Genomic DNA, 24516 nt, shown 5'->3' with positions numbered 1-24516 from the left:
AAAACATAACCGACTAACGTCGGGCGAATTGCTCTCAAACGACCGGCGAGCAGTTTGCTTTGTCAACAACTAGCCACGGTTTAGTGCTCTCAGTGCGCTACCTCTTTATCCCCTTTCTGAATAAGAAAGTCAAATGAGTCAGACGAAAAATCGGCCAAGCGAAAAATTGCATAAAAGACACAAGATTAAAATATTTGCTACAAATTGCTTTTGAGAGCAAATAACAATGCTTTCCTAGAAGTGCCTGTTAGGAAACCATTGAAAAAAAAACATTTCAACTATAACTGATTGATAATGTGGAACAAAGATTGTGACATTAAGCCACATAACAGCAGCTGAAGTGCGGAATCAAGAGAGAAAGAGAGAGAGAGATAAAATGTGAACGAGAAAGAGAAGGAAAGGAACCCTAACCGAAAGAGAGAGAAGGGGACAGGAATATCTTACATGAATAGATTCGACACTGCAACTTCTAGTTTTTTAACATTGTTAATAAATAAATCATAAAAAACTGAAAAAGGCAAAATTAAAAAAAGTTTTAAACTTTGCAATAAAAAAATCAAAACAATTTTTTGTCTCGAAAGTTCTGCCAAGTTACCCAACTCCGAGACTTGAAGTTTCGTTGGCCAGTAATGAAGGACAAAACTCAGAAAAGGACAAACATTAAAAAAATTTGGAATCGCAAATTTTAACAAAATCTTGCAAAAACTCAAAACATTAATATCTTAAGAAACATTTCATTGTCCCAAGAGACTATCCAGTATCCCTGTTGCAAGCCTGAAATATTTTTACTGGCTCATAAAGATCCATACGCTTGGAACAAAAATTTTCCAAAAGTGTGCAAAGTTAATTTTATCTAAATTTTACTTGAGTAGAAAAAATGTTCATCACAATCCCATTAACTCCAGAAACTATGCAACAGCTTATTATAAAACCTTGGAGGAGGTCCCAGAGCCTCTGTTGCCGGAAAAATTCAAAAACATGAAAAAATTGCAAACATTTTGAAAAATTGCTTAAATTCGCGATACTAAAATATTGAAGGACATTCCATTACATCTATAAACTATGCAGTAACATACTACCAAACCCTAGAGGAAGTTCCGTGGCCCTTGAGCCAAGAGAAACCTAAAAAATGACAAAAAATTTCAAAATACTTAAAAAATGGCAAGTTATATAAAAACAATTCCTAAAATTTGTGATAATAAAAAGTTGAAAATTAACCCATGACCAACAAAAAGTTTCCAGTAACTTATTATAAAAACCCTAACGTAGGCTTTTTGGACCTTGAGGCTCAAAAAAATTGATTAATGACTAATGTTAAAAAATTGGAAAATAGCAAAAATATGTTGAAATTCTAGATGTTAAAATCTTGCAAGAAATTTAATCAAGAAATTATTCAGTAACCTATTTTCAAACCCTAGAGGAGCTTCCTTGGCTCTTAAGGTTGAGAAAAAAAACGACAAAAAATTTCAAAAAAATTTGAAAAAAAGCAAGTTTTGTCAAAAAATGCAAAAATTTGTGACATTAAAAAATTGAAAAACTATTCCAAGACCATTCAAAGTTGAAAAACTATTCCATGACAAATTTTCAGTAACTTATTATTAAACCCCATAGAATGTCAAATGGAAAAATTGCACGTTTTGTCAAAAAAATTGGTAAAATTCGTGATGTTAAAATTTTGAACCCATTCCATTACCACTAGAAACAAGGCAGTAACCTATTATCAAACCCTAGAGGAGGTTGCTTGAAACCTAGGGCTGATAAAACAAAAAATGTCAAAAAAATTTAAAAGGTTGAAAAAAAATTGCAGAGTAGTATAAATTTGCGTTTTTAGCATAGCAAAAGGTTGTTCGTCAGTAGCTAGCCACGGGAGGGAGGGCGGGGGTGCACCGTGGGCTGATGGGGGGGGGGGGGGGGCAAACACTGGGGTGGGGGGGGGCAACAGCGCGGTAGGGGGGGGCGTGAGGGCAATAGGGGGGTCAACCGTAGGGATGTCTTCAACCTCTAAGGACCGCCCTTCACACCATAAGTATAAGTATAAGTTTCCAAAACAGATTGAGCTGAAACAGAGCTGAAAGGCCCTAAGAGCACTTAATGCCCGCTGGGCGCTACCTGTTTATACCGTTTTTGAGGACGAAAAGTCAAAAGCGTGAGACGAAAAATCGGTCAAGCAAAAAATCCCATAAAAAAGACCGACAGGACTAATATAATTGCTACAAACTTCGTTTGAGAGCAATTAAACAACCTTAAATCAATCAGGGTCCGTCGTTTTTGAAACTGAATCTGTAACTCGTCACCTGGGTCTTGCTTGAAAGCCAATGGAAGCTCTTTCAAAGAGAATATCTCAAAACAACAAAGAACCAAAATATTGACAGTATGAAAAATTCAACAGAAAGAACCACAAATATTGACCAGTATGAAAAACCAGTATGACCACAAATATTGACCAGTATGAAAAAATAACATTAAAAAACATTGACTTTTTAAACCAAAAAATCAAAAATAAGAACATCAATAAAGCCAATTGGACCCCTCATTCTTCAAACTCAATCTATAAATCTTCACCACACTAAGCCCTTGAAGCACTACTAAACTCGGCTAAGGGCCTCTAATGAAACTCAATGTCCGCTGGGCGCTACCCGTTTTTAAGGACGAAAAGTCAAATGGATCAGACGAAAAATCGGTCAAGCGAAAAATTGCATAAAAAAGACGGACAGGACTAATATAATTGCTACGAACTTCGTTTGAGAGCAATTAAAAAGAATATGAAAACTGCTAAAAACCAGGTTAAAAAAAGACAAAATGGGAGAACAAAAGTAGCTGAAAATTGAATCTTGATGTGTATTATTTGCTTCTTACGGTCAGAAATCCTTCCAAGCTAACTATTACTAGTTAAGATAGTTGAGAGGAACGCTTTTGACTGAAAATGTTGGAATTAAAACGAAAAAAAGTGCTTTGAAAAAGGCGCACATAATCAAAAAATTTTGCTCCCTTAGCTAAGAATTATTTTACACCTACGTTTCTCGCTCTCTCAAAAAAACGATATGAAGAGAAGACCACTCTCTCTTCTCGCCAGGTTTCTTCAGCATATTGACCCAAACAGTTTGTTTTCAAGCATTTCACTTCCTTTTCAAATACACTCCAACAAAAGTACGGAAAAAAAGACGCTCCAACAATACTGCTCTTGTGTCGTACAAAAGACAGCGCCCCAAAACAATTAAAATTCTGTGATTTGAAAAACATAGCAGGCAAATTGCCGGAAAATGACCGCGATACACGCTTGTGGCCTTCCATGGAATTGAGACAATTAAAGAAATAAGATGGACAGATTGACCACCAGTCCTTTAATAGACCAGAAGACTTTTTGGGTTAGATTTGGACTGTCATTTTCATGAGACACAAACGCTCTATTACAAGGAAAAAGCCCTGAAAGAGCTTTTTCAAAATTGATAATCGAAATAATAAACAAGGCACTAATACCCGAGAATTAGGGCATACACATTTGGTACTACTTAGATGCACACTATTGATCTTTCACTAGTAAATGTTCAAAAAAATTGAAGTTTATTAGGTGAGCTCAGAAGTAATTTTCTTGAGCGAGGTAACTCACGCAATTGACCCACACAAGTTTTAACTGCAAATCAGTAGAAGTCACAAATTGAAAAAGGCAATGGTCGCAAGAATCATCGATGGAGACGACAAATTAAAAACACATAGCAGGACAAGTCCCGGCGTACAATTCAAAATTTTTTCATTGACTAAACGAAAATTAGACCTAGAACGGATTATGAGTGAATTCGGAAAACCATTTTAAAAATATCAGACAAAATTTAAAAAAATGAAAATCAATGTCAAAATTCCGCATGTGAACAAAAAAACCACTATCGAGAAAGAAAACCAAAAAACTAGCCCTAGAATGAACTATTAATGGATTGGGAACACCATTTAGAAAAAAAATTCGATCCAAAAAATCGAAAACAGTAAAAATCAAAATGAAATTTCCGAATGTGAACAAAAAACCACTAGCGAGAAAGCCAATGTTATTCCAAACACCGTTTTCTCACTATATAAAATTACACGCCGCAAAACCACCCATTTTTTCGCTCCACTTCCTGTTTTGTCGTGACTAAAATCACTACTCAAAATTGCCTTCAAAAATCATGAAAATGTGTGAATAGATCTTAAAAAAAAGACAGCGCTCCAATACAATTCAAATTCTTTGAATTGTAAAACATAACCGACTAAACATCGGAAGAATTGCTCTCGAACGACTAGTGGGAGCTCTAATCAATTGCAACCTGCTTCAGTCGGGGGGGGGGGGGAGGGAGGGGAGGGGAGGGGGAGCCTAAATGGGACTAAGAAGTTCAACAGTGGGCTTCAAATAACATTAAGATGTTAAGATATACCACTATTAAGATGTAAAGAGAAAAATGGCACCAGTTTCAGTGCACTTTTCATTTGACTTTCAGTACATCAAAAAAAATGCTAACTTTGCTGCCAGGATGCCGGAATACAGTCTTAACTGCTCGATGAAACCCTCGTTTGGGCAGATAACTGGACGTTTAGTTTTGACAAATTCAAATGCCTCGCTGTCTGACCAGCCCTCACTTTTCATTGCGTAAGCTATCACCTAAATATACCAAATACAGTTTAAAATAAAGGTCAACAAATCAAACTTACCAATTATTTTGCAGCTTCTTTTACTTTCTAAGAAACGGATTTTGATCTGCAGATCTCCTAATTTTGGAGTCTAACCGTTGCAGCACTCCTTGATTTGCCCATCTTGCAATGCACCAGCACCTTTCCCCTTTCTCTCCTGTAATTAATACGCACTTCATACAATTGAGAAAATGTAAGGCCACTCCTTCGAAAAGAGCAAACAAAACTTCAGTAAAAATAAATTGTGATTTGAATTTGTGATCGTCCATCTTCCCGTTATTAATCGACAAAAACAAAATAAAAACATAGTTACTTTGAGAATTTACAAAGGTGAAAATATAGAAAACCAATCTGAAATTTTTTTTCGAAATTTCTCAAGCGAGAACAAACAGACGGCAAAACCGTAAAAAGTACAACACCAAGACCAAAATTTCGAACATGGCCTATTTCAAAAAAAGAATGAAGTTTTCCTCCCAGATATTCTGGCGCATCAGCAAATTGTTAATTGATTAATTAAACGTCTTGTTCATATAAGTACCTTAAAATAATCGCTCTAATTAACCACAAGATTGCCAGAAAATAGCCGCAATAGCTTCAAAGATCTACAGCATCAAAAAAACAGTAAGAAAAACAGACCAGAAATTTCTTCGTTTCAATGAATGCTGAGATGCTATATTTTGATTAGGAATCTGTATAACTTCTTGCTGCTTCTATTAGCTGCCATTAAACAATCTTCAATTGGCGTGACCCAATCACTTGACTTTATCGCCTTGAACTAAAGTAAAAATGTCAATTTGAGAGTGAGGATGTCATTTTTGAGAGTTAAGTAGTCACGTGTGACCAAAAACTAAATCACGCAAATGAAGAAAAGCCTCGCAACACTAGGTGTGAAAAATGACGTCACAAACGCAATTCAGTTGAAGTTGCATGAACGAATGAACCAAAAGCAAATTTAAGTGATTGCGATGTCATACGGTCATAACAAAGCTCTTGACGATATTAGAAACATACCTGGCAGATTGCCGGAAAATAGCCGCCGTTGATTCCAATAAGCATGATTGGGATTGAAAGAATAGATATTGAAAAAAAAAAGATTTTTGTACAAAAACATTTTTTAAGTCCGATTTATTTTGATGGCATTTCGTAGTTGAACATAACGTATTTCTGTTTCTTAGAGAGAGGCTACAGGGGCTACTATCAATACCAATAAGCATTAGAGATGGTAACTAAGACTTATAGGAACGACGTTCAAATAGCGGGCATCTAAAATTGGGCTTTATGGGTTTATCCCGTTTCTATTTCTGACTTCAATTTTTTATTCTGACTCTGTTCATTTTGAATTGCTTTGCTGAGCAACTGATGTTCAAAATCACTTTTAGCAGAATGAGAGAAGAGAGAAACTAGCCTAGAGAAGTCAAAAAGATATCACGCAAAATGTTGAAAAAGCGGCAAAATGAGGTAAAGCGAAAAATTTTTTTATTCGACGAAGTAAAAAAAAAAATACGAGCGCTATAATAGCCGGCTGAGAAGATGAGGGCGGCTATTAAACATAGCCCGAAGAAATCCGAAAGCAACTCGAAGCGTCAGGACTTCACAACCATTATATTTTATCTTTAATATTTATTGTTTAACTCAACAGATTTGATTGATTTCATAAAAACTTACACCTGTCATAACAAGAAATATTTCAGCAATGACATTATTGAAACCAGCCAACAAAAAAACAATCACACCATTAACAAACAATTAACGAAGCTTTATTAAATCTTAAGTCATAATTTTGACCGAAAAAAACCTACCGCAAAAACTTGAAACCGCAAATAAGCACTTTTATGAAAAAAATGACTTTAAAGACTTAAACTCAGCAATTAACTATGCTGCCCAAAAGACACATTGGGAAAGCATAAGGCGGACAAAATTCATAGAACCTAGACTGAATTATTCAAAAGAAAACAAACAGATGACTCTAGAAAAAGCTCTTTTTTAACTAGCCATCGCAGTAGGACAAAAACAAGCTTTACTTCTCCCTCCGTGGAACTAAAAGACAAAACGACGTCAAACAATTGCAAAAAATGGATCACGTCAAAAACGAAGGAAACAATAATACTCAAAAGCAGAAAAAGGTTTCTGCTAAGAAAAACAATATGACCGCACGCAGCCCAAAAAATATTTGCAGAAATTAAAACTCAGCCACAATTTTCAAAGTAGCAGGTTCTCAGTACTACATTATATTAAATGAAATCAACTGCAAACCAATCAAACTGAAACAAAAATCGAAGGAAAAAGAATATTCATTAAATTTTTTAACATCTAAAAAAGCAGAGCCAAAAAAAACTAGGTCTTGGGAGAATGCTAGAATTATACATGCCAGAATGTGGCGAAGCGAAAAAATGAAAAGATTTTCGTAATTTTTCTTAAGTTAAAAATTATATCAAAAAGAAGTAGAAAAACAGAACAGTTCATTATTGAGTTGCGTAAAAAATACATAGCAATCCTCCTGCCCAAAAAGAAAATCTAAGAGTTCACAAAGATTCAAATCAAAACATTTTTGCCACACATGTCAACATATTGTTATAACTGCGACTATGAAACAAATTTTAACTAAAATCAAAAAGTTGACTCCAAAAACTGAGTCAGTTATTAATAACACGAATTCAAATAAGTGACATTGCACAGATAGACTTTTTCTAGTAATTGAAACGGAAAAACCAACAAAAACTTAACTGAAATCACCAAAATCTAATTAGAATGTGTACACTATTATAAAACAAAAATACCTCACTAAAAAGAGGTGCCCATGCAATAACCGCCAAATGTACGTTCCCATATGATTTCGAGAAAAAAGGTCCGCTCAAATCTTCAAAAGCAGAAATTTGAAAAATCCAAAAAATTAAAAAATGGAGAAATATGAGTCAATTCTACACCTGGAACAGTTTAGTAGGGTCTTTGTTGTATCAATGTCAGAAAACTACATATTAATACAGCATCAGAGCGAAAACCTTTCTACAAAAACCAGATTACAAGCAAAAATTGAACCAAATTGACGATAAAACGGTCTATATGCGTCTTTCTCTCAAAAAACACTTTTTGAAGTCAAAAAGTCATTCATTGAACACAGCGCATGGTCAAACAACTCACTTCTTTCCCCTCAGAAAAAATTATTTCACAAAACAATTTTCTCACATTCGATTTCAGGTTAAAACTTTCAGGTTTGAACGAGTAGTACTTCCGTTAAAAACATAGCCGGCAGATTGCCGGAAAATAGCCGCGAAAGACGCTTGTGACCTACCATGAATTTAAACAACTAAAGAAATAAGATACAGATTGACCAGACTCTAATACTCAAGAATTAGGGCGCATATAAGTTTGGCACTACTTAGATGCACATTATTGACCTTTAATTAGTAAAGGTTCCATAAGTGAGTTCAGAAGTCATTTTTTAGTGAGGTAAATCAACCAATTGACCTAGAAGAGGAAATGACGGCACGAACACAAATTTTAACTGCAAAGCAGTAGAAGTCACTGAAGTCAATGAAAAATTCAATTCCAAGAAGTCAGGGTAAGACGAAACAAAAATCTGTAAGACGATTTAAAAAAATTAGGAGCGCAATAATCGCCGCCCGCCTGGAATTGCTCACGCGTCTGTTAAAAACCTAAAGAAAACCAATACTCCTCTTCGAGCCGTAGAAAACCAAGAGAAGGCCAATAATAGCCCCAGCTATCGCTTCGCAGCTATTAAAAACGAAACTGATAATTGCTCTACACTTAGTTGCTGCTTACTTTGCCGAGTGTATGAATCGATTGGTGGAATTCTGCCAATGTCGCATAAGATCAACAGATGGCTCATCATTCACTTGGATCTTCAGGTAGATAAAGTCATGAGGATAGAGGTTATCAATCTCATTCGACACATTCAATACGTGGGTTATCCTAAAAGCAAACATTACTGTTCAGAAGGTCAGGAACCATAACACGCCTTACAGCGAAATTGAAGGAATATATGTCATCAACTATACTCATTCAACATAATTCGATTATCAAAACTCATCGGGAATAACGCCACGAAGGGGCTTCAAACTAAATTAGAGCTCATTATAGACCACAAAAATTATAAACATAGCCGGCAGATTGCCGGAAAATAGGGTTGTGGCTTACCATGAATTGAAACAACTAAAGAAATAAGACCTTTTTAATAGACCACCAGCTTTTTAATAGACCACTAGACTTTTTGGGTTAGATTCGGACTGTCATTTTCATGAGACACATTTGCTCTACAAGAAAAAAGCCCTAATGGAGCTTTGTCAAAATTAATATTCGATATTAAAACTCAGACTCTATTACTCGGGAATTAGGGCATATAAGTTTGGCACTCTTAGATGCACACTATTGACCTTTAATTAGTAAATGTTCATAAAACTTAAATTTCCATAAGTTAGTTCAGAAGTCATTTTTTAGTGTAAGTCACGCAATTGACCTAAAAGCAGAAATGACGTCACGAACACAAATTTTAACTGCAAAGCAAAGTCACCGAAGTCATTGAAAAAGTCAATTCCAAGAAGTCAGGGTAAGACAAAACAAAAATCTGTTAGACGATTTAAAAAAAATTAGGAGCGCAATAATAGCCGCCTGGAATTGCTGACGCGGCTATTAAAAACAATGAAGCTACTTTCGGCGAAATTTCATTCGAATTTTAGTAGTAAACTGCTGCCAATTGAGCTGCTTTTGTTAACAACTGACAATAAAACCTATGCTCCTGAAATTATAATATATTAAAAGCTAATTAAGATATTCCCGGGTCTTCTCCAGTATACTAGTAAACAATTACCCGAGATTTTTCATTTCTTCCTTGTTTGTCGCGTTTCCCTCGTTACCCAAATAAACGTGATCAAAAATTTTACTGGGTGCCTCCGCCTGATTGCACGCAAACATCATCAACTTGTCAAAAGTAGACTTCAATTGACACAACTGAATATGGCTCTCAGCTCCAATTTGATGCTGAACTGCGTCGCGCAACGCCTTTGATGTCATGTCCTCCAAATCACAGGCAGGGAGAACTTTGCGAAGAGCGGAAAGAATTTGTTCTTCATTTTCTGTCAGTTCGTCCGCTACGCTAAAAAGAGGATACGATTGAGAACCTGATTGTATTATCGATTCTCACAAATTCCCATTATGAAACCAAATGTTATGGATTTTCAATATAAATCAGCATTGCTTATTAATTAGCTCTTGTGACGTATTAGTCAAACTGTCTAATGAACGTGTGGGTTGGGGGCTTGAACTATCCGCTGTGCATAAACATGCCCTTGAAAATTTGGACCAATTTTAACTTCTCAAGTCCATTCTGTCCAAAATTCTTGTCAAGATACATACACCCACAGGAGACACGTTTAATGCTATTTACATGTTTCACTTGAAAACTCATGTTTTAAGACATAAAAATTAGCTAGAAAAAATATTTGCTAGAAAAAGAAGTATATTTAGAGTTTGAGATATTAATAAAATAATTAACTAACACGGCTCTAGTGATCGGTGACGAAGCTAAAGTATGTTCGAACTCGTTGTCTGGGAATGTCTTCCATTCAGTGACCATTAATTCTTTGGACGTGACAGAATAACCATTCGCCCAATCTAATACTTCTTTCTCGTCATCAAATAGAAAGACACCACTGCCAGCAACACCAGGCGAATCTTCTCCATTGACCAGACACTTTTCAAGAGCTTGGAAGCAGTACCTGGAATAGAATGAATATCAAATAGTTCCCAGCATTCGGAAACTCATATTTATTTTGTTGAAACGTCAAAGGAAAGTGCCCCTGAGTTAGATAAAGAGAAGCGAAAGTCTAATTAAATTGAATAGCCAAAATCCACATCTTGAAAACAAAAACCAACTAACGTCAGATGAATTGCTCTCAATCGACAGGCGCAGGTTGTCTTCATAGTTCCAAGCTTAAGCCGTATTTTGAATGGATTTCTTACTTAGAAACACTCTTGTTTATGATGATACAGGGATTAGTATCAAACTTCGGGAATCTGAAACTGGTCTTCATGGGTCTATCCCGTTTCTATTTCGTTTTTCACTATTAACTGTCTTTATTTTACAGTGCTTTTCTGAGAAATGCAGTCATAGCGTCTGATAAATTTGAAAAACGTAGAAGCAGATTGCCCAAAAATCCTGCCAAGCCTCGTAATCCTGCAGTCTCAGCATACCAATGAAATAAATGAGACCCAATAAACTGACATTTTCCTACAAACAGTTGTGATTGATGTCTGTAAATATTTTACTTTTATGTATTATTAAAATACCCTTCAACAACATTTAATTAATGTCTCTATTTAATAACGAAAGGAGTATTTGAACTGAAAGTGACATCAAATTTTGTATCAAAAAGTTTGACAAAAAACACGTCCTGAACTAAAATTCAAGGAACTAAAAACCAAGAACTAAGAACAAGGAACTAAGATTATCTTCATTTTAGAGGAGCCTTTGATAGTCAATAAAGCACAAACACAAAAAACAACTAAAACAAAAGATTTCCATTTTCCAAACTAGAGCTGATAAAGCAATTAAACAAAATAAAACATGTTGCAAAATCCATACCAGCTCTACACAGCATGCACCTCCTTTGCAGAAAACCAATGAAAAACAAAAAAACGGACAACTTCACATGTCTTTGAGAAGAGGAGGCGCCGGAGTCATTAAAACACGTAAAGAAAACGTGCGATGAATCTTTTCATTTTTCTCTCGGCCACATTCACTATATTCCGTAACCTTATTTGAAAGAATTCTATATTCCAGACAATAAGCTTAAAACTAACATCAGTTAGCAGTGTACTCGAAGAAACTTTGAAAACTTAATCTATTTTATAAACGCTCAATCTTAAAGCCCAGGTTTTATCTATTTATCCCGTTTCATTTGATCTTGACCTTGACAATATTGACTACATTGCGTAATTCAATAAGATAAAGAATTCAAAATCATTCAGATTAAATAGTGAGTGAGGTAAGTCCGAAGCCAAGCAAGAAAGACGTGAAAAGGTGATCGAGAAGTAAAAAGAATTATTAAAAACAGCAAAACAAGTCCTAAAATACATAGCAAAGAATTGAATTGAAAATCTGAAAATCAAAGACTTGGTCAGTACATTAATCGACCATTACGAGCCACAGACGAACAAAAATGATATTATCAATTAATGGAAGAATATAAAACTCATTCAGTTGAAACAGTGAGCGAAGTAAGCCAGAACTTCAGCCTGAAGGTCGTGACTTTCAGTTAAACGAAAAACGTGATCGAAAGAAAACAACAATAAAATAATCATAGCATGAAAAAAGCTGAACTGCAAACTAAAGAATTGAAAAGACTAATAGTCTGCCAATAACACTAGCTCTTAATACCCATTAAAGCATATGACAACAGTCCCACTAATATCAGTTCAAAAACACAATTTTTTTTAAAAAAAATTCATCGCCTTTTTGACATCAACGTCATTAAAACACGTCACCCGATGATACTGATATCTTATTATCGTATTTAACGTTGAAACGAATATAACGTTAAAATGAAATCAAATTCGACGCTTTATTAAACTGTAACAAAACACGTTTAGCTGCTTTAAACTCTGAATGCAATCAATTTAGCATAGTAAAATCAGGAAGTCACGCCTGAAAAAAGTTAGAAACTGTCAGACGAAAATACGCTCAGACCAAAAATTGGTTGTGCAAAAGAAAAGTTACAAAAAAAATCAACTGAACGAACATAATTGCTACAAACTTTGTTAGAGAGCAATGAATTAGCGGAAAAACTGCTCTCAAACTACTGCCGAGCGGTTGAGCGCCAGTAGCTAGCTGCGTTTTAGGGAGGCTAGCTTTAGCTTAATGAAGAGGCGTAGATTGAGCACGGCTGGGGCACTGGGGAGGGGTCGAGTGCGCTGGGTTACGGTTGGAACGATGTGCAGGGGTGGGGATTGGGGCGGTGAACGTGAGGGCTGATATGGGGAGGGGATGTGAAGTTGGGGGGGGGGGGGTGGGGGGGGGGGGTGAAGTGGAGGGTGAAGAATCTATGTCTTCAACACAGTTTCTGAGAATCGTATATTTAGAGTCTAGTAAGCCGAAAGGCTCTTAGAGAACTTAACGAATTCCGGGCGTTACCTGTTCATCCTGTTTTTGAGGACGAAAATTCAAAAGGGTCAGACGAAAACGCGGTAAGAGAAAAATCTTATAAAAAAGACCGCAGCAATAATATAATTGCTACAAACTATGTTTGAGAGCAATTAAAATTCTTTCTTTTTGTTTGAAAACGTTGGAAGAACAAAAAATCTGTAGCTATATTGTTTTCTGGCACTTTCATGGGTAACAATCAATAGCGCCCAAATAATTTCACCCTCAGGAGGAATTGAATTACTTTCTCAGACAACTTACCACATGGCCTGTACAGACACTGGTCGAAATACGTACGAGAAGTTATCACTCGGTGAGTAAATCATAAACTTGCCATCTCCATAGAAATTCAATTTAACTCCATTCACAACGGGAAACCTCAGACCGATAGACGTCGTACGATTCTCCGATATATCAAATCCGAACACAGCATGTTGTTTCCTCATCACAGAGTCAGCACTTGAACTACTTTTGACGATAATGGCCAGGTATTTTGCTCGAGTTTTGGATTCCGTTCCATCTGGCAATGCTAGTTCCAGTCTCACTGCGAATCGGACTTCATCTTCTTTTTTCAACTGATCACAAATCAATTGTATATGGTCTTGTGACATGCCTGCAATTTATTGAAATGTGTAGGGCTGGAATTGTTTAGTTTCCTTCAAAGTCTCAATTAGGAGAGAATCAAATTCAATGTGAACTGACTACCGAAACTCTTAAATTCAATAGCAGTTTGGCTAACTTGGGTTTCAACCAGACCATGAACATGTAACTTTTGATGTTAACTCTTCCCGTTGTAAAACTTGAAATTACCGATTTTTTACGTCACTTGTGTAAAATCAACAACGGGGCAGCCTTTAAATTACTTTTGCTGAGTACAAATTGTGGCATTTTTTATCATATTTTAGCATCCATTTTACTATTTCTGCTGAATCGTTTATTAAGCTGAGTTTCCTACACTTCCAGCCCTAACATAGAGATAGTCTTTCGCTGATACTACAGAGGGATAGGAGAAGGAACGAGACACGAACCGGATTTGGATGAGGCTAGGCACTTTTTGAGGTAAAATTTGAACATGTCCTTGATCTTCTTCTGACATCGAGACGCAGCTGTAAAGGAGGAAAACTTTCACTAAGATACAGGATCAACAGCAATGGTGATTGGTCTAATCTTTCGGATAAAGCGAAACAACTTTGAGGGGCAAATTCATAAGAAAAAACATTTACATCCATATTGGTTTGGTTAAATTAGGTAAACGTGACGCAAGCTTTCGGCTCAAAACAAAAATGAAAATAACTATTTAGTTACTCCAAAAACCATCTCAGGAGGCATAATTATTGAGAGGGATATGTTGGAAGGTTTTAGGTTTCGAAATTTCTCAAAATTCACAAAGTATTACCAAAGGCAACTAACTACTGTACATTAAAAACGAACTCTAAATGCTAATGCCAACGCTCGAAAACGGACGTCAGCTTTCGAAAAGAAAGAAATCCAAGCTCAAGTAGTTAACAGACCTGCTTCAACAAAAAGAACCAGTAGAATAAAAATACTACCCCTTCGCGCCTGAAAATCACACAAGACTAAAACAAATTTTTCTAACTTTGTTCGAGAGCAATTGAACAGATGTCATAAAAAACTATGGGTGGTTGGGTTACGAAAAAAAAATTCACTTGAAAAAACAAACGAAAATTTTAAAAAACTTCAAAATTACCTTTTTACTTTGTACCCACAGAAACGCCGATCAGCTATTGTCATTTTCATCTCTAAAAAAACATAAACCGACTAACGTCGAACGACAGGCGAGACAATTTAATTTAGAGGCCGCTGTAGCCTAATTTTATATGGGTGCAAAAAACTACCACCTAAAGAAGGGATCAAACCCCCCCGACCTCCGAAGTGACTCCAGAAGTGGGATCGAATGAATTTTTTACAGCAAAACGGCCAAGAGCAAATTTTGCATAAAAAAGACATACACGTTTATAATAATTGCTTCAAACTTTGTTCGAGAGCAGTTAATACTAGCATTCCATGGAAGAAAACTAGATCTTTTATCTATGAGTTTAATGAAAACAAAGATCAAAAAAACTTTCATTTTTTCTACTAGTAAATTGCCTCCGTAGAAGGCGATAGCCTTGAACCCTGATTTGATGCAAAAACCAGTGCAAAGTTTTTGCCTGTATCTATTACAACAATGAATTAATCTCATTATTTTTGTTCCAAGAGTGTCTTTTTGAAACACGATTTAATTCAGAAAATGGTTTCTCAGGCCTCTGAAATACCTGCAAAAATTCACCCAAAAATGCTTGGTTATCAAAGACTGCGGGTTAAGTGCGGACTGCTAGTACCCTGGTGTATGGTTTGAAACAAAAATTTTAAAATCTGTTTCGAATCATAGATGTTTGAAACCTTTTTTCAACTTTCCTCCAAAATACTGCGGATTTTAGGGCACTTACTATTTCAAAACAGCTACTACTGTGAACAGTTGGCTAATCTTCAAAAAAAAGTGGATTGAAATAATCTTGTGGTAACTAAACATCCGAAGCGAAGATCGTCACTTTTTTCCTAGAAGAGTTAAGTGACCCCTTAATACTTTTTATCCAAAAAACATTTAACATTCTTAACACTTAAATCTCTGACTGTTTGATATTTGTAAAAAAATACTATTAAGCGGCTTGGCGGAAAACTCAATGGGAAAAGTTAGGGGACTTTCAAAGCAGGTTGTTTTGTTTCATAATCACTACTATAATATGATAATACAAAATACTACTATAATACAAAATTTTTGTCCGCCTATCAAATTGGTCCCTCAAAATTTGGTCCTTTCGCAAAATTGAGCAAAATTGGGGAAAAATAGCTAGCGAAAGAAAGCCATCATGTCGCCAATAAGGGCTGTGCTCCACATGGTGGCCCTTAAACCTAAGAACTTAAAAGCCAGTTTGCTGATAAATTCCTGTTCTATTGTTGACCGATATTATTGACATAACTATAAGAAAGACGACGGGCTGCGAAAGCCTGACCTTCAATTATAGCACGGGATTGACTGCAAAACGTTTTATGTCAATTTTGAGCACACGATAGTTAATCAATTTTGTACAGTTTTTTTCAAGGAAATGTGATAGAACGATGAACTACAGCAATATAAACACAACGATTTCCGGACAAATTTGAGGAGTTAATTGTAGAAAAAAAAATCTGTTATCAAGAAACAAAGCGATGCCCTTGTTCTTCAATGGCAAAAAATGTTCGGATCCCTAATAACATTTTTTTAGACATTGAACGAAAACAGATTCTGTTGAAAAAATTCTGTGGTAAAAATTTTTAGATTTGTGAAACTGGTCGTATTAGTTTTCTGTTGGCTATATTATCTCCATTTTCACTATTTATTATTGAGAAACATCTGAAAGAGTGCCCGAAAAAATTTAATTGTGTACTTCGTGTACATCGCTAACAAATAGCAGAAGAGAATTGGAATAGCTCAAGACGTGACAAACTTACGTAGATAGGTTCGCAAACTCAACCTCCACTGCTCTTTAGTCAGAGCGTCAGCCGCTGAAGTCCACTCAGATCAAAGTACGATTAAGTCATTTTGAAGGCGAGATAAATGATTTCCTGATCAAAAAATGTAACTCGCGCTTTCTTATGACAGCAAAATCGACACGCAAAACCTACAACTGAAAATCGGCGTATATAAGGAAGTCAGGAAGCTGCTTTGAGTCTTTTGTAAATGGTAACAGAAGGTTGTGACATACGTTGAAAAAATATTAAAACACCAGAACCAAATAATAGCTATCGCAGCAATTAAAAAGGGTTTAAGCAAAAGTTTCTCAGCTAACAAGAGACATTGCAACCACTTTCTTCCAACCCCACTTGAACACGTGAAAATTTATTAAAAAAGAAACACTGTTAATTTCAAAAACAACAAGAGACAGAGCAAAACTAATCATCATAAAAGTTAATAAAATGGAGGTGGGCATCGCATAATTCAGTTGGTCAATTAGGAGAACGAATTATGAATTTATTATTATTATTATTAAATTGACTTGGTACCCGCGATGCGGGAATCACTTTGTTAACTAATTAGAAACAGGACCAATTAACAGGATACTGATAGTATTTAAAGTTCAAAGCCTTTAATTTCAACAGCGAGTTCAGCTGTTTCCGAAATAACACTGTTGGACATGTCCAGTCAAAAGTTGAGATGTCATTTCGCTGAGAGAGAACATTTGCATATTTCACAACTCTCAAGACAAAATACTCTTCGAATTTGACTGATTTCGTCCAATTAAAATTGGTCTTCAAAAATTGTTTTGCTGCAGAACGGTTACTGCGTGGTCCCTTGAAAACTTTCCAATAATCATCAAACTTAAGGGCAGTATCACAGTTGTAAATTTTGTTCAGCATAAGAAGATCATTTCGAACCAAAAGAAAACTGATCGGCAACAAATTGTTGTAAATGAGGCTCTGATTGTAGTCACTATCTGTAAAAAATTTCTTATTCAAAGCCCACTTGAGCGCTCGTCTTTGCATCTTTTCGAGTTTTCTGCAATTTGGCCAATTCGAGAACCATACATTTGACGCGTACAGGAGAATTGATAAAATGTAACTTTTGTATAAACTTACTTTTACTTTCGTATTTGTAGAAAAGGGAACGTTTCTCTTCAAGAAAAAAAGCTTTTGTTGTGCCTTTGACAGCCGCTGATTGATATGACTGTCCCATTTCAAGTTATTAGTAATTACTACACCAAGATCATTCACCGAAGATTTGCATGTAATTTCTGTATCGTCTGCATACAAGTGGACACTACACTGATCTAACTTTTTTACATCAAAACATATAGCTTCAAACTTTGCATTGTTGAATTGCATTCTGTTTTCTTTTGACCATTTAATTGCTTTGTTTAAATCATTTTGTAGTGAAAATAAATTCATTTGACTTCCAATAATTTTTGTGTCATCGGCGAAAAGATATGTGCTGTTCTCCATTAGAGATGGAAGGTCATTAATGTACACAGCAAACATAAAAACCGCAAACACTGAACCCTGTGGACCACCACTCGTAACAGCTAACTCTGACGAATAATCATCTTTAACAAACACGCACTGCGTTCTATTTGACAAATAATCTGCAAAAAACTTGAGAAATTGGTTATCAAATCCAAAATGCGTAAGCTTCAACAAAATTGCATTGTGATTAATTGTATCGAACGCTTTTGCAATATCGAGATAAACGCTTAAAGCAGACTCTTTAGCATTCAAACAACGAAAAATTTTTTCACAATACTGGATCATTTGAGTGATAGTAGAATGCTTGGTCCTGAAACCGTGCTGGCGATTGTCTAAATTTTTCCATAAACGATCCCTAAATTTTCTATACAGTAATTTCTCGAAAATTAGGGAAAGCGCGCACAACATTGACACTGGTCTGTAATTTTCTATGTCAATTCTCGACTCTTTTTTATGCAGGGGTTTAATTATTGCTTTCTTCCAGCTCTTTGGAAATTCTTGCTGAATTATAATTTTGTTAAATATCTCAGTAACAACTGGGACAATGGCAGGTGAAAACGTTTTCAATAAGATTGGCTGCAATTTATCGTAGGACTCAGAACCCGAATGACAACTAAAGATCATTGATTTTACTTCACTGTTAGTGAAATACATATCTTCTAGACAAATTGTTGGGTCTGCTGAAGCGAGTGGCACTGAAAGAGGGCTCGTATCCTCTCTGAAAACAGATGCAAAATGTTGATTGAAAGCATTGGCAATTTTCAACGGTCCAGAAATACTGTTTCCAGCAAACTTCATCTTAGTGGGCAGATCAGGAATACGACGAAAGCTCTTAAGATTTTGAAAAACTTCTGTCAGAGTTAAACCTGCGAAAGAGTTCAGATATACTGTCTTATCTAGTTCAAGTGAATCAGCTAAATTCTTTTCAAGCCTTTCAATTATGTTCTTATCTTTTTGACGTCGTCGAGCTGTATTTAGAACATTTTCTGCGTGAATGGAATGAGACGAAAAGTAGTAAGGAGCTTCCCTTCGCCTTCTCGTTTTCCGAGGAATAAAGGCCATACAGCAAAAGTTGATTTCATCATAAAAATGTTGAAGTGTGTGGTTTATATCTCCAGCTGAGGCATCAAAGTAACTGAATCTTTCAGCAATTTTGGGAAGATTCGCTTTTCGGAAAGAATAAACTGATTTTGATTTCTCAACCTGGCTGCTAGAAAAATTTACTTCAGCGCTAATCATTGGGTGATCGGAAAACGTTGCATGGATATGAGCAAAAGAAATAGTGTCAGGGAAAACCGCAAGAAAGCAATCATTTTTAACGTTTTTGTCCTCTATGAGAGAGCAAAATCCGTATTTCCGAAAAACCTGGCAAAATGTTTTTTCATAGGCATTATTACTGCTCAGGAGACTCCAATCAATTCCAGGAAGGTTTATATCACCTACTATGAGCACATTGATGAGATCTAAATTGTTTTTAAGAACTTTTTCATGAGCCGAACTAATAATTTCGTGTAAGTAAGTATCAAACAATTTTACTTCTAAGCGATAAGGCGATTCATGAGGTGGATTGTAAACATTTATAACAATTATTGCCTGCTCTAAATTGCAAAAGAGAGCCGAAGTTGCAAAGTCAACAGGAGATTTAGCTTGGATTGTTTCACTGTGAACATTAATTTCTGTTTTCATACCAATAACAACTCCTCCATGGCTACCATTACATCGATCAATTCTACTAACTACGCTGTAAAAGTTTGAAATGAAGACACATGTGTCATCAACTCTCGAATCAAACCACGTTTCACTCAGACAGATAATATCGGGTTTATGAACTTTGAGATGAATATCAAGGCTAATTCTTCGATTAATATTCAGCAAGGATCTACAGTTTAAGGACGAGATTTTGATGGCTGGTAGTCAGGACGTATGGACGTTTTGATCTGTAGAGGATTGCATACTATTCGGGTTAAAATTTTCAGCGATAACTTTTCCCTTATAAAATAACTCTTGACCTTTAATGGAGAAACTGTGTTTTTCGTAGCCAAAATTGTTTATCAGATTTGTCTTCCGCTGATATAGTGTTTTTTCCTTTTTGTAGTCCTCAACGGAGAGAAATTTTTTTTATGACAAATCCCGAACCTTTTAACTTTGAAACAGATAAGAAGATCGTTCTGAAAGTCCACGCATTATCAATTTTCACTACAACAGGCCTGTTCTTCTCGTTAACGAGTTTCCCTAATCTGAAGCAGTCATGAATTACGACATCTTTCAGTCCCATTATTTGTTCGAAAATAGATACTACTTGTTTTTTGTCTGTATTCATTGCTTCAATTCTCGAAATCTGGTCTTGATTCTCCTGTATTCCAAAAATTATTAATTTGTCGCTCATGTGGTTTTCCGATTGTTGGTTATATTGAGGTTTTGGTTGGCTATTTTGCTTCAGAGAACCCACGCTGCTCTTTAAGTCTTTGATTTCATTTTGAAGCTGCTCAATTTTAGCTTCGCAAGAGTTTTGTTTCAATTGGTAAATATCATTTCTGATTTCAGACAATTCTTGTTGAATTTGTGTATTAAGTGAATGAATATTATCCGACAAAGAATCAATATCGGCTTTTGTTACTGGAAGTTGACCTTTTTGCTCGCAATTTTCACAAGACCAACTTATGCCCTTAATTTTTCCCAAAACTGCCAAAATGCTGTTTGGTAAATTTGAGCACGAATCATGAAACCACGTTTTGCAGTTTGAACACTGTACACAAAAGCTATCACAATTTTTCTGACAGGATCCGCAGGGAAAATCTAATAAACTGATATGCGCATTAGGTTTCGCTTTTTTGTTTTTTGTCATCTTGAGAATTGCATAAAAATGGGCGTCGGGGAATAGTTTCAGTTGTTTTCACAGGCAAACCGCCCCAGAAAACTTTGGGGGGGGGGAGAGAACACCCCAAAAACTTGGACAAAGAATAGGTACGATCTCACCGGGGAACTGATAAGCACTTCGGTTAGCCCCCGTAGACCCAAAATAAACTACACTCCACTTGCACTCCACGAAACAGATGGTAACCAAGGTGTGTAAATTTTATTGAAAAAAAAAAAACTACTCAATTTTCAGGTTTAAGAATCCATCAATTCAGCAACTCAATTTCATAGCACGTGCAACTTTTTTTATAAGGCAGAATTTTGAAAATGGTACAGGTAACGCTTCTCTTGGGCGAACAATTCCTTCCTTGCACGCGGCAGATGCCGATCAAAATTAGCCCCAAACCGACTAACGCGGAACAAATCGCAAGCAAACGATATTCGGGTGGCATGGATTCTCTGTGACCTTAAAAGAATTCTTTTAGAACTTATTTAGACCACTATCAACATTTAAAGTAAAAAAAACATAGCCAGATAATTCCAGAAACGACTCAAAGTCAAACTCGATTTTGGCCTCAGCTTCCTAAAAACAATTAATGAAAGACAGCGATTTGAAAAAACACTATCAAAAATGAATGAGTAACAAGCAGGAACAGAAAAATTAATTCTGATTATCCGTTTTCTTTAAACAATTACATTAAAAGTCGGCTCTCAAAATTATCAAACGAGCTTGTATTGATCAGAATTTAGTACTTGCATTTTTAGAGACAACAGTGAAACAAACAAAAAATGAACGAGAATATGCAAAACAAAAAATTGAACTCTACTTTAAAGAAAACACCGATAAATAAAACATCAAAAGGTCAATATCAAGAAACAGAACGTAAACAATAGCCTCAGAAACCAATCGAAATAAGAAAACTACGCAGAAAAATTGAAGTATACAATAAATGGTAGTAGTCGTAGTTTGGACTTCCCAGCATCAGGCTCGTGGGTTTGCACCAATAATTTGCTGCCTGAGATGATCTGTACAGGATTGCAATGCCTACAATTTCTCACAGATAAGACCACTAACAAGAGTTGACGTCTGAGAAGCAATTTTCGAATTAATTCGAGTTTAGTTAGTCTAAAGAGTTCATTTCGTTTGATAAGAGTTTTTCTAATTAGATTTGGTAACTGACTCTATCTTTTCCAAAAATTTTCATCTCATCCACTTTTTTTTGAGCGAGCTGAAGTTAGGAAGAAACATGCAAAAATTCGAAAGTTGTTACAATAACTAAATTTATGAAAACTCCTCAAAAAAGACAACTTAGTCTGAAAATCAACGCAAAAGCCCAAAAAAATTGAAATGCTCGTTAATTTTTAACGTAATCTAGAAAAATATTTTAATCAAAATCATGGCATTACGATTAACAAACTGCTCTGACAAAGCCAAACTTGCACAAAGTTTTTCACAATTACTTTTCTCGCTCTGATTCAAAAGAAAGTATGAACAAAATAATCAATCTTTTCTCTGCTCTTCGAATTTGTTCATAGCAACAATTTCTTCAAACTTATTCCCTCCCTGACTTCGGTTTTTTGCTTACTCACCTATAAAAAAAATAAAACAAACAACCGACTTTTCAAAAGCAGCCAATTTGGGCGCACCTTTCATTTGACCTTTAGTAGTTAGCTGCAACCGATTCGAACCAACAGCTTTATTTCACATTTTAAAATCATGCAAAACTTCGGAACGCAAGCGGAAAAAAAGACACCGGAAAAGACGAAGAAACTGATCAAGCGAAAAGTTGGATAAAAAACAACAAAAACATTATAGTGCCTGTAAACGATGAGGGAAAATCAGTACATCAATAATGCAAGCAATAAAAAAAGGAGAACAGTTTACGCCAATGAATTAGAAATTTTACCTGAATCACAAGGACTGTCATTTTCGAAAACAGTATCGAAAACTTCGTTAATTGATGCTCGCCTTCTTGCTCCTGAGAATAAAAATGTGACTTTGCAATGAACCGATGGCAAAACAATTCTCGTTCAACAAATTGCCACGGATCTATTCCGTCCCCCAGGTTAGTGGGCATTTGTCTTTCATGCCCCCAGGGGTAGGGTTGGGAGGGCAGGATGTAGGGTTGTGTGGCGAGGGGGGGTGATTGAGGGGGGGGGGGGGGTCAAACTAAGATTCAGAACAGCCCTTCACATCATGAAATTGTCTTCTCACAACAGTTTCGGTGAATTGCATACTTAGAGAATAGTAGGGCGTGCGGCTAAAAGAGAGCTACTGAGCCACTTAATGACCTCCGTGCTTTATCTGTTTGAGGACGAAAAGTTAAAAGGGTCAGACAAAAAATCGGTCAAGCGAAAAAAATCGCATGAAAATACTACAGTACTAATTTCTAACTTCTTTTGAAAGTAATTAATAAAAACGGAAAATTTGTAAGAAGGGCATTAAAACACTGGAGGACGTAATAGGTCCATTTAACCTTCGTTGTCCATTAGCAAATTCGACAAACTAACTCGGATGTTTTCGGAAATCTAGTGGGTCGTGGCGCCTAAGCAAGGTCCCCTTTCCTTTTTTGCTCCAAGAATAAAAAGTACTACGCGTATCGTTTGTTTGAGGAACGTTGAATTCAATATCTTCGTTATCCATGGTTATACATTAACTGACATTTAGCATAATCAATCATATACCTGAAAATAAAATTCAAGTTATAGCATTTATAGCAGGATCCGGATCTGTTCCGTTTGTGCCCCCCCGCTTAGTGGGTGCATATTATTTGCACCACCCAAAAGCACGTGCAATATTTTTACATAATGATTTGCCATGTAATGTCGAATGCTATGTAATTGGGGGGAGCATAACGTACTGGGGGGGGGGGGGGGGCACAAACGGAAAAGATCCCAGGATCCTTTGCGCAATTTCCTAATTAAAAATGATAGCGCAAATATAACGTTACATGTTGATGCGACCAGAATGAATTTGACCCCATTTACCAGTAGAAGTTTATCTGAACTGCGGGAAAACGCTCCCGATCTATCCCACGACACAAACACACATAAGAACATAAACAAGCGTACAAATTTTACGACCGAAGGAGGAGCAATTAATTTGAAGATTAATTTAAAGGGACATCTATAAGAATTCGGCATATATCGTTCTATGTGAAAATAACCCCCGCAATAATGATTTTCAAAATGTTTCCAAAAAAATATATTTGCAAATTAGAAGTCCTATATACATAGAGATCATTTTATATCTCAGAATTGCTCGCGAAAGACTTGTGAGAGCTCAAATCCAAAACTAGCTTCAATCGGGGGGGGGGGACTAAATTCACCACGGGGGCTTCAAAAGAAGCCATTAGAGGTTATTATACGCCACAAAAACCACTAATCAAATTTAGAGTTATAAATTACACCAAATTTGGCACACTTTCCATTTGACAATTTGTATTGAACTGCCGCCACACAAGTAACAGATCGTCCTTTGCGAACAAAAGATCCTAATCAACAACAGTTGGCTTTTAGTTTACGTATATGGCGAATACCGACAAAAGACAGGTTGTACCACACGTATACCACTTAAGACAGGTTGCCATTGGGATTTCTTCGAAATCAATTTTTATCTTTGCTGCTAGAAGGAGATGAAGCTGCTTATCGAGATCAAAGCATAACAGCAAAATCGAGTATATCGCATGATCTGAAGTAGGAGAAAAACAGCAACTGCAATAACAGCAATTCCAGCAGACGTAAATGGATAAAACAAAGGATGAGTTCGAGTATTCTGGTCTGTAGGTTTGTTGCCTCTGTCGACCAGCTCCTCCGTGTTGTCCCTTACCCTAGGACAATTCGCGGAA

General features: G+C 36.1%; 1 protein-coding gene across 6 annotated transcripts in view; it reads right to left on the bottom strand.

Annotated features, from left to right (window-relative positions):
- LOC142341905 (protein phosphatase Slingshot homolog 1-like) overlaps window positions 1-23365 on the bottom strand; it is a 30166-nt gene extending 6801 nt beyond the window's left edge. For 3 of the 6 annotated variants that reach the window (XR_012759137.1, XM_075393183.1, XM_075393182.1), the window contains exons 1-9: window positions 23180-23365; window positions 22576-22647; window positions 13840-13917; window positions 13073-13424; window positions 10170-10388; window positions 9482-9766; window positions 8437-8586; window positions 4753-4813; window positions 4488-4627 (exon numbers count right to left, since the gene is read on the bottom strand). Coding sequence is in view for 2 of the 6 variants with exons in the window: in XM_075393183.1 (XP_075249298.1) it covers window positions 4488-4627; window positions 4753-4813; window positions 8437-8586; window positions 9482-9766; window positions 10170-10388; window positions 13073-13424; window positions 13840-13917; window positions 22576-22647; window positions 23180-23312 (1490 nt within the window). In the remaining 4 variants the exon portion in view is untranslated. Of the gene's footprint in view, window positions 1-4487; window positions 4628-4752; window positions 4814-8436; window positions 8587-9481; window positions 9767-10169; window positions 10389-13072; window positions 13425-13781; window positions 13918-22575; window positions 22648-23179 lie in introns of those variants that run through there. The other 3 variants (XR_012759139.1, XR_012759138.1, XR_012759140.1) reach the window with 3 other exon arrangements.
- Between the last annotated feature and the right edge of the window lie 1151 nt (window positions 23366-24516).

This window comes from Convolutriloba macropyga, chromosome 1 (genome assembly GCF_964194025.1).
Source record: "Convolutriloba macropyga chromosome 1, txConMacr16.3, whole genome shotgun sequence".
NCBI classification, from domain to species: Eukaryota; Metazoa; Xenacoelomorpha; order Acoela; family Convolutidae; genus Convolutriloba; species Convolutriloba macropyga.
Note: the sequence above shows the minus strand (reverse complement) of the source record. Positions and strands in the feature narration are given on the sequence as shown.